The 10,447-nt window shown below is 55.7% G+C and overlaps 1 protein-coding gene across 3 annotated transcripts in view; it reads left to right on the top strand.

The window, feature by feature from the left end:
- The first annotated feature begins 1,970 nt into the window (after positions 1–1,970).
- Positions 1,971–10,447, top strand: part of Lmx1b (LIM homeobox transcription factor 1 beta) — a 75,257-nt gene continuing 66,780 nt past the window's right edge. For all 3 annotated transcript variants that reach the window (XM_038337820.1, XM_038337819.1, XM_038337818.1), the window contains exons 1-2: positions 1,971–2,109; positions 2,859–3,045. In XM_038337820.1, coding sequence (XP_038193748.1) covers positions 1,971–2,109; positions 2,859–3,045 — 326 coding nt within the window. The remainder of the gene's footprint in view (positions 2,110–2,858; positions 3,046–10,447) is intronic.

The raw sequence follows: 10,447 nt of genomic DNA, 5'->3' as shown, positions 1-10,447 counted from the left end.
GCCCCTGGGGGGGGGGGCGAAGCACAGGAGGCCACTTCTGACCAAGCCTCCTGAAAGCTCCAAATCCGATCCGCCCTCTCGCCTCCAGCGGGGTCAGGGGACCCGCCCTCCGTGCCCTCCACCCCCACTCGGCTCCGCGCCGCTGCTCCACTCCCGGAGGGGCTAGGGCCGCCCTGCAGAGGCTCACCGAGGGTAGCCAGCTCCTGCCCTGGGACCGCACCATCCCTCCGGTTATTTCAGGACGAAACGCGCTCAGGAGTGGTGGGGCCCCAAGGTGCCCAGGGTTCTGACGCGAAGTCTTCTAGTTTCCTCCCGGGGGTGTCAGGCGAGATGCACACAGGAGTCGCCAGCTGCGTGTCTCTGGCCTTGTGCTGCCCGGTGTCGGAGTCGAGGCCCACTTTGCTCAGGCTGGCCAGCGCTCGGTCTAGACCCCTGGCCAGGCCCCTTGGCCACAGTGAAAGGGCACCTACTGAAGAAGTCACCAGGCTTTCCTCGGAGCAGTCAGATCCGCGATGTCCCAGGTCTTCACCCCTAGATCTTGGCGACACCATTTCTTACCTGCACCTCATACTCCAAACCCTGGGAGGCCCAGCCTTCGTCCAAGGCCCCCTCCGGTGACCGAGACCCTTTCCAATACTGTTGATCCTCTTACAGTCTCCTGGTCTCAACTCTGGTCTGACCGTCCTCGTCCACCCAATATCTCCCACTCAGGATCTGGGGGGCCCTTCAGCTCACTCTCCCGCCCTATTTCTGCCAGGCCAAGGTTTTCAGGACCCCCTCAATCAAACTGCAGCCCGTCCGTCCCCGTCCCCTAGCCAGGGCTCTCTTTGACCAGTCAGAGGCGAGCAGTTCTCGCCATTTGAGGCTCACTATCTCCCGATCCCTAGTGCCATCCCTCTCTTCGTACTGAGCTGTCCGGCGCCGGCACTACCTCACGGCAGGACACCAATTTAGACCCTGCAACCTACCTTCGCCGACAAGTCGGAGTCTCCGGGCGTCGATCCCGCCTGGCGCCGTCCCGTGGAGAAGTCACTGAGCTCCTCGCCTTCCGCAGTCTGGCTTCGCTCGGGGCCACTCCTCTGAGCGTTGGAGCTCTTAAAAATATATATTAATAATAAAAAAGACAAGAAAGAAAAAAAGAAAGGAAGCCTGATTTCCCCAACTCCCAAATCAATTTTTCAAGAGGGGTGGGGCACAGGGTTTGTTTCGATGGCTACGCAAACTTCTGCCAAGGATTGGTAGGATGGCCGGCCGGGACCGGGGCGCGGTGCGGGGTGCAGGCCGGGGGCTCAAGGAGCCCTCCCGCGGGGAGGGGGGGGGCGGCGACGGCACTATTTGACGTGGAGCCGCCGGCTCATCCCGGCGCAGTGATACGAGGCGCACCAATGAGTTCAAATGTCAGGAAGTTTGAGGAGGGGTGAGGCGGCTCCCGGCCGGAGTATCCCTCCGCCGCCAACCCTAGCTCTAAACCGAGCGGCTCCTCGGGCGCACCATGGCACTGGAGTAGTGCGGGGAGAGGGCCCGGAGCCCCACGGCCCGCTGCGCCCCGCCCGGGACCCCGCTGCGCTGCCTGCGCCCCCCCAACCCGTGGGGCCGCCCCTGCACTCCCGCCCCCTCCCCCGCCCGTCGCCGCCGCCGCCGCCGCCTCCTCCTCCCGGCGGCTCCGCGTGCCGCCCGCCGCCGCAGCCGGGACCCGGCCGGGACTGACAAGCAGGTGACAGGCGAGCCGCGGGCGCGCGTGGCTGCGAGTGGCCCGGAGAGCGCGGCGCGCGGGGCTGCCAGCCGCCCGGGCCCGCCCGCACGACGCAGGGGCCCGGGGCCAGCGCGCCGCCGCTCCACGCTCGCCCGGGGGCAGCTGGCGGCCCCGACCCCGCAGGCGCCGCGCCTCCCCGGCTGAAGCGGAGCGGGCTGCGGACGGGCGGGAGGGCGAGCGGCCCGTCCGGCAGGGTCCGCAGCGCTCCCGGCATCCCATGGATATAGCAACAGGTCCCGAGTCGCTGGAGAGGTGCTTCCCTCGCGGGCAGACGGACTGCGCCAAGATGTTGGACGGCATCAAGATGGAGGAGCACGCCCTGCGCCCCGGACCGGCCACCCTGGGGGTGCTGCTGGGTGAGTGCTGGGTCACAACGCCTAAATAGTTCTGGTCAGGGGTAGGGCTATCGTGCCGCTGTGGACACTGGCACGAGAGTCAAAGGATAAAGAAAATGGGCTTGAAGGACGTGGGGAGGGGGTCCGGATCCCTGGAAAGATCACTGAAGTGACAACAAGCACACCTAGACAGCCTCCCCTAAGGGACAACGTGCAGGGACATCACCCAGACAGAGAACCGAACAGCTTCACCGTCACTCCCACCATGCTCTACGGGGCTGGGTTCTAGAACTGCTACTACTGACGGGGCTGGGATGGGAAGCGGGTTTCAGGGATGGTGGAGAACCAAGTTGTCAGCTTAGAGTCCGGGAGAGGTGCCAGGTCACCTAGGGAAAGGGAACTTCTAGAAGGAAAAAAAAAATCTATTCCCCGGGTCCATCCAAACCATGGGTCTTGGGGCAGAAGGCACCATCAGCATCGTGGGCGCGTGTCAGCCAGCGAGTAACCCGGCCTCACCTCGCTGGTTGGGTCCCAGCCGGCCACCCCGCGCGGAGCTCCTTCTCGTTGGATCTCCGCAGCTGGGAAGAGCGCAGTGCCCAGCCAAAGTTGCAGGCCCTCGGCCTCTCCGTGCCCCAGCTTACGGACAGGGACTTGCTGTCTGTGGCTGCTGGGTCTCTGGCGCGGCGGCTGGGGTTCTTCTGGCGAAGGGTGGCGCTCCCGGACTGGGCCAGACGGCGCTGACGGCCCGGCTCTCGTCCTGTGCGCTGCAGGCTCCGACTGCCCGCATCCCGCTGTCTGCGAGGGCTGCCAGCGGCCCATCTCCGACCGTTTCCTGATGCGAGTCAACGAGTCGTCCTGGCACGAGGAGTGTTTGCAGTGCGCGGCATGTCAGCAAGCCCTCACCACCAGCTGCTACTTCCGGGATCGGAAACTGTACTGCAAACAAGACTACCAACAGTAAGCGCCTCTCGCCCTCCTCTCTTTCCCCGCCACGGACCAGCACTCCAGCCCGGCAGGTCCATGCCGGGAAGTGTCCGCGCCGCCCTACGGCCGGCTCTGCGCTCCACTGGGCCCGGTAGCTCGGAGGGCGCAAAGGGCTGCGTGTCTCCAGGCTGGGGCCAACTATCGCATCCCAGCCGACACTGGTGGGGTGGCCCCTAGGTGCCATCTGTTGTCCCGGAAACCTGCGCTGAGTGACTGAATTGGGGTACAAGACAAAGCCCTGGGCAGACTGGTGGATATGATTCTTGTCCTGGGAAAGGGCTTGGCCCCACTGAGGCCTGAAGTGGGAACCAACAATTTATTTTCCAAGAAAGGCATTGCTTTAGAGAGCCAAGCCTGACTGTGTGCTTCCCCAATCCAAGAGCATCTGGGATTCTTGAAGCCAGGGAGGTGGGTGCTGAACCCCGGCTACCGGCTGCCGTTCAGGCAGGGAGGTCCGCACCGTGCCTGGTTCCTTGTGGCACTTTTCTTCTCTGGTAAAGAGAAATGGGTGTCCATCTTCCCAAATCGTTTCATACGGGGAATTTTGCCCTTACAATTTTTCTTAGCTAGAGCTAGGAAGCCACCACCTCGGGATCCTAGTTGGGGTGGCTGACTGAAGGAGTCAGGCCTCCCCAGACGGCCTCCTTTCTTACAGTTTACTGGGAAAGAGTGGTTGACACGAGACAAGTGTGTTGAGCCTACCTATAGCTTCCAGGTTAAACTGGTGCCGGGGATTTGTATGGCTGGAGGCTGGAGTCAGAGCACCGCAGCTTTTTCTTATGACCTGCCTGGGGTCACATACCTGGAAATGCAATTGGAGGGGGTGGGGGCGACGACAATGAGGCGCCTCAGTGGAGAGAAAGATGTGGGGGTCCTGAGAGTGGGGTTGCAGGGATAAGCGTGTGTGCGCCTGTGAGAACTTCTAAGCGGTGCTCAGAAAGGTGTCTTGGATGGGGCGGCAGGTCCAGGTCGGTTGGCTGCTCAGGTGCTTTGGGCTCGCGGTTCTTAGTACCTAAGCATTTGGAGGAAAAGGCAGCAGGGCTATGTGTGCCAATCAGTGGGTGCAGCCAAAGTATTTGTCACCAAATCCAAGGTCTAGTGTGAAGAGGGGCAGCTAGACTCTGACTGGGGCCTGCAAATACCAAACTTGAGGCCAGAGTCCAGCACAGGGCTTTGGCGGCAGGTCGGTAATGTTCCCAATGACTGGGAAACCCACAGAATCTGCTTTCTGCACCTTGCTCTTTTGGTGGCTGGAGTAGGGTGGTGTTTCTATGGGCAAGAATTGGGGTGGGTTTCAAAGATCTGTCCTTTTGTTGGTCTTATAACGTGGTGTAGGACTGGCCCTCTGTATGGTGTTCCCTAGGTGGAGGCACCTTGTTGATGTCCTTGCCGCGGCTGTGCCTGGATCCCTAGTTCCTGGAGAGAAGGCTACACCAGTCAGTTCACCCACAGCTGTGCATACAGGCGCGCACAAATAAAATGGGTAGCAATGGCTGGGGACTGGGGATGACTCAGGCAGCCCCTCTCTGGGATGTGCTCCTGGCTGAACTATGGGAGAAACCTCATATATCCCACTTAGCCACCGACCTCAGCAGCCCCACACGTGGGTTTTCTAAGAGGCCTGGGAAAGTAGAAAATGGGCCTCTGAAACTTTAGGGGTAGTTTTAAATTTTTTAATTTCAACACTGGAAAGACTTTGCAACCTTTTGCACATAGTTGCCCCTAGGGTTGTTCTGGAGCTTCTCCTGAGAGAGCAAAGACACCTCCCAGGTCCTTCTGGCTCAATCACGAAATAGCAACAGGAGCTGGATTTTGCCCTAGAGAGAAGAGTGACCAACCTCCCCACTTTACAAAACAATTAAACATTTGCAACTTCTTTGTCCCACTGATATTTGTTTTTGAAAGAAAAGAAAAACACTTCACCAAAGAACCGGTTTCTATCTAGTTGCAAACCCCGGTGCTGGGGAGGAATTTGTTCCCCAGGACTCTGGTCCCTGAGTTTGAAGTGTGCATCCTCAGAGGAAGCCTGGGGAAAAGAGAGTCTGTCTTATCCTCTCCTCTCATCCTTCCCTCCTCCATCATTCCTTCTTCCTAACGATAATGACAATTAAGTACCTGGTACAGGCGGGCCTCCTGGTGTGCTTGGGCGGGGTAGTCGTTATCAACACAATCTTGGGGGGGGGGACAAATCCCCAGGGTCTCCTGGCAGCATTTTGCAGGGAGCAGATCGGGCAGGCTCCCTGAGAACTCACACGGAAACAATGTTCTTTTTACACAATAAAAAAATATTTTTATTCATGATTTTTTCTTTGAGAATCCCACATACATATTTATTTCATGTGTGCCCAAATGCTTTTCAGACGAGAATTAAGGCAAATGGGTGCGGAGACGTGCTTTCTCGATTTTGAGTGTGTGCCTCCCCGGCACTGGGAAATTTACAGAAACACACACACACACACACACACAGTTTTATAAAAGGCACCCCTTACCCGGCTGAGCGGAACGGCAGGCTTGGTCCTTGTAAAGAGGTTGCTGGTTTTTTTGATGTGTGTCTTCCTTTCGGTTTGTTTTCAACGATCTCAGGCACCCAAAACCGCGAGGTTGTTTTACGCACCACAGGGGCGATTAATTAGCTATTGGGAACATTTAGGACAATTGATAAAATGAACTCGCAGGCCTGGCAGAGCAAGGAAAAAATGTGGGCCGTGGAACTGGGACTTTTTTGTTTGTTTGTTTGTAACCTGAAAACCCTCCTTTTCTCCTGTCCTTATGTGCGTTTCTGGGACTCCTTCAAAGAGACCTTGGTTCTCTTCTGAATAGAAAACCGGGTTATAAACCGGGAAAACACACGACCTCCGCAAAATCGCTAACACCGCTCTGTGTCTTCCACTGGAGAAACTATGAAAGAAATTGACAACCTCCCTCCCCAATATATGTTGTTTTTCTTGGCAGTTTGGTGAAATCGAATTATGTAACTCCCTTCTCTTGCCGGCTGTCGCTCACTAGCTCCGATCGCTTCTTGTCTGGAAAAGGTTTCTGTCCTAAGGAGGTGGTGGATTCCTGGAGGAGGCTCCGGAAGGGGGGAGGGTCGGTGGGAGAGTCCAAAAATCTGTCACACAATGGAGTCTGAGGGCTTGTGGAGCAGCTCAGGGGCCTGGGGGATATTAGGTGTGCACGCGGGAGCCTTTTGTGCTGGGTGGTGGTGGGGTGGATGCGGAGCTCCTTTCTGGAGCTCTTCCACTCGCTTGTAAGGGGCCTGCCGGGGCGCCCAAGCCTCGGGTGCTGCGACCTCCCTGGCTCTGCTGAAAATGCTGGCGAAATCCTTGGGTTAGTTCGCCTACGTAGGGTACCCCTCCGCGGCAGAAGTGGGCATCCAGGCTATGACTTTGACTAAAAGCATTCTGAGTCCTGGTCTGGTTTTTAAAGCATTTCTCCCGGCTAGCCGCGGCCGCAAGTGGCTCAACCCGGCTCTTCCCATCACCTTCTTTTCCTCGGAAGTGTTTACCCAGGCAAAAGCTTTCCTGGATCGGGAGACTCACCAAGCCTTGCAAGCAGGGACAGCTAGTGTCAGTGTGGCATCTGTAGGGCAAACCCGGGCTCCTGGCCCTTTCTTGCTCCTGGGTTTCGTTTCCTAGCTTGGAAGGAAGGCCTCTTCCTTAGATGTACTGGGGTACCACTCGCCATCGGCACCCGCTTAACGGTGGAATCCCCAGCCTGAATTATCTCCCCACTGTATCAAACGAATTCAGAGTCACAGAAACTCCAGCCCACTGCCTGGGGTACCGTCTCTCTCCAGAAACCTGCTTAGAAAAAGGAGCTACCGTACGTGGCCTTACAAAAGGGGGGGTATTCTCTCTGGAGCCCCAAAGACTGAAGGGCTCCCGCTGCCAGCGCCAGTCCGGGATCCCTGGTCCCTTAGAGGGAGCCTGTATGTTTAACCCCAGCACCTCTGCTGTGGGCTGGAGGTGAGGGGAAGCCTTCCTGCCGTGCAGGCATCTGGGGCTGAAGGAAAGCATTATTCACTGCCCGACTCCTGGCTCACCCTCTATTCCCAAGGCTCTGGGCTGCTGTGGCCTTATTTGTTTGCAGTGTTTTTCTCAAGTGGGGGGAAGCGGCTGTGAGAATCTATTTTATGGTATGTGATTGGAAGATCCAGGTTTCTTCCTGCCCTCATGCCAAACTTAGAAACACAAAGCCACGAGGCACCTACCTGACCCTCTGCGGTATAACCAAGACCTGCCTACCTAGGAAAGTATTCTTATAGACTCTCTAGATTAGGTGCCCAAAGGAACTTGTGTCTGCCTGATATGTTGTTACCCTTTGGAAATTATTGCTGTCCTCGGGGTTGCATTTTCAGGGAATGTCTTGTCTCCAAAAATCCTCTCCAGACTTCGGACAGGTTTCTAAGTAGATCAACATCGTCCCCACGGAAACCATTCCCCTTTGCCTGAGAGGACACTGCCTCCCTCTGCTACAAAAGAGCTTTAGATACTCAGTCACAGCCAGGTTCACCTCCCAGCCCTAGCACTCAGCTAAAAGGCAGCCCACCCCCAGCCCTTGTCTCTACCCAGCATGATGACATCACCTTGCTCGGTGACTGCGGTGACTGCCAGCGAGAATTCCAAGGGACATCTGGGGGAGCATCAGTCAATGTTTCATTTGAAGGCACCCTTTTTCCTCTGCTTCAGTGTTGGAGAAACTTCTGCTTGTGAGGATGGGTGCAGATGCCAATAGTGTGCTAGCATCTCAGGCTGGCGTGTGACTCTGTTCTTCCAGGGGTTGTGTATTGGTCCAGAGAAGCAATATTTCCACTGGGAAAGCAATGGCATCTCCACGGCCTGAATATTACTTGGGAAAGCAGAGTCAATAATATGATTTCCCAGCCTATAATTGTTCTGACTCAAGTGCCAGACAAGAAAGGTCAACCTACACCTCCAAAGTGGGAGATGTGGGGAAGAGACCCCAAGAACCCCAAGTTCAGAAGGAAGACAGACCTAATGGTGGCAGAGCACTCCAGAAGGTTGGAAGATAGCCTGTGTCCATGCTCACTGATCTTGTGAATTTCTTATTTGTGATGGGCTAGTATACTTCCCTGAGGGGACTGTCTTGTGACTATGCCGGTTTTTGAAAGAGACAGCCTGAGGGAGGGAGACAGACGCGGGGGGGGGGGGAGGGGGGAGTGTGGAGGCATAAATAAGAACAAGCCAACAACTTTGGCATCACTTTGGCCGAAGGATAGAGGACACTCCCAATGTCATGAGTTACAACTTGCAATTTGTTAGACTCACAGTTGGTCCTTGGCCTGAGGTTTGGAGGCTGGGAGGATGGTCCACCCATCGTCAGAGCAGGTGTGAGTTTTCACTCAGCCCCTAAGTAAGTGGCCAGGACTCCAGGTTCTCTGATTGTCCCAGCCAGATCTTTAGCTCTCTACAATTCTCAGGTTCTGTGTTGATGGCAGCAAAGAGCAAAATCCAAATTATGTGTATTTATTACCACTGCGGTCAGAAGTGGAAAGGTGACGGGAGGAGGGGAGGGGAGTTGAAAAAGTTGGTTCTAAGGCAGGGGAAGCAAAGTGGCAGACGGCTGCCTTCCCATCAGCCGCTGGTGTTCTCCATTCATGTCATAAATGTCTCCTGTCATTTGATGCCAAAAGCAACATGATTTGGATCCCTGGTGGCCTATAGAGGTTTTCTCCTCCTCCTCCTCCTCCTCTTTTTTCCCCCTGCAGTAAATGTTTATTTGTTAATAATATACTTTAAACAGCCCAGCCTTGACCTCAAGTCTCCTGAAGCATCCATCTTCTTCTAGAAAAATGTTTCAAAATTTGTGTAATTTGGGGGAAAGGTGTAGGTGACAGGCAGAGAAGGGCCTGTGTTTGCTCTAACTACCGCTGTGGCGTGGAGTGCTGGGGCACAAGGGGCCACTGTGTTCCCAATGGCATCTTTCTTGGGTTTCAGGCCTGGCTGACAGCACTTCCTCAACGGCATTTACCTTTTGCTTGTCTCCGATGAGTTCAAATAAATTCTCCCGTGAGCCTTCCTTTGTTATTCTCAGGGCAATATTGTCTCCATCTCAGCTCCATGACCCTGGGGGTCCTGAAGGAAGATGGGGAGACACGTGGAGAGAACAGGACCTCAGGGAGTGCCTGGCCCCAAGTGACCCTAGACACCTGGCTATCCCAGCGCTCTGCCTGTGACTCAAGGAGAAAATCTCTTCTCTAGAGTCTGGTTCTAAAAGAAACAAAACTGTTTGCTTCCTGGCTGGCCTGTGCTAGAGTCACACCACACACACACACACACACACACACACACACACACACACACACACACACAAAGCTTTGCAGAGATTGCTGGCTAAGGAGGGAGAAGCAGGAGCAAGCTGTTTAAATGAACAAAGGTACTGGGGAGGGAGGCGAACCTACCACAACACTGGGCCTCCAGCTCCCCAGCACCTCCGGTGGGACAGAAGGGGCCTGAGCTGAGCTGGGACATGCTGGGGGTAACTGTGTTTCTCTCTCCCCACCTGATGCCCGCAGAGGGGATTCTTGGTCCAGTAGCGCTGAGATCGCTGCAGTTACTTGGGTCATCCTTGTGGATCCTAGTTGAAGCCAGGGTGGAAATCAGAAGGCTGAGATGCTGTAGGGTAACCTGAGCTCTGAGAGGAGCGCTGCTGTCAAAATAAATAAATAAATAAATAAGAACAAGGTTGCTAGCAAGTTCTACTTTGGGATACAGGCCCTAATCACCTCCAAGTAATCGGGACCAGGGTCTGAGCCTCAGTTTCCTCATCTGTGGAATGGGGATGACAGGTCCCATCTCATTGGGTTGCTCTGAGGACAAAGTGAAGCAAATTCAGAGGTGCCAACCTGGCGTGGTAGGAAACTCAGTCAATGTGTGTTTTCTTCCTTCCTGCTGGGAAGTAAGCTGGAGGCAGGAATGCTTTGTCTACCGTGTATAGGAGGCCTGAGGCCTGCAGCCACCTTTTGCTTCTCACCGAGGACTGGGGCCAGCCTCTGAATCCCCTGAGAAGGAAAGGCTCAGTTTCCCGCCACATGCAGTCTATGGATGGCCGCCATGACTAGTAGGCTCGATGGGACCATTTTCTCTAACACTCTGGGACTTGACCAGTGAAAATGAACTTGCAAGAGCAGAGCGGGGTTGAGCGGAGTGGGTGAGCTGGATCTTTTCTTCTAGAAAGAAACGGTACTTGTTGAGTGCCGGCGGAGTTCACTGGCTTTATGCCCCCAGCTGGACCTGTGGGCGAGGAAACAGGCTCCGAAGGGCTCCGTTCCTTCCTGGGATCCCCAGGTCGCCGTCTCCTGCCTTGCTGGAGCCCCAGATATTGAGTGTGAACAATTGAACCTATTTTCTGAACG

This window comes from Arvicola amphibius, chromosome 7, assembly GCF_903992535.2.
Source record: "Arvicola amphibius chromosome 7, mArvAmp1.2, whole genome shotgun sequence".
In the NCBI taxonomy this organism is placed as follows: domain Eukaryota; kingdom Metazoa; phylum Chordata; class Mammalia; order Rodentia; family Cricetidae; genus Arvicola; species Arvicola amphibius.
Note: the sequence above shows the minus strand (reverse complement) of the source record. Positions and strands in the feature narration are given on the sequence as shown.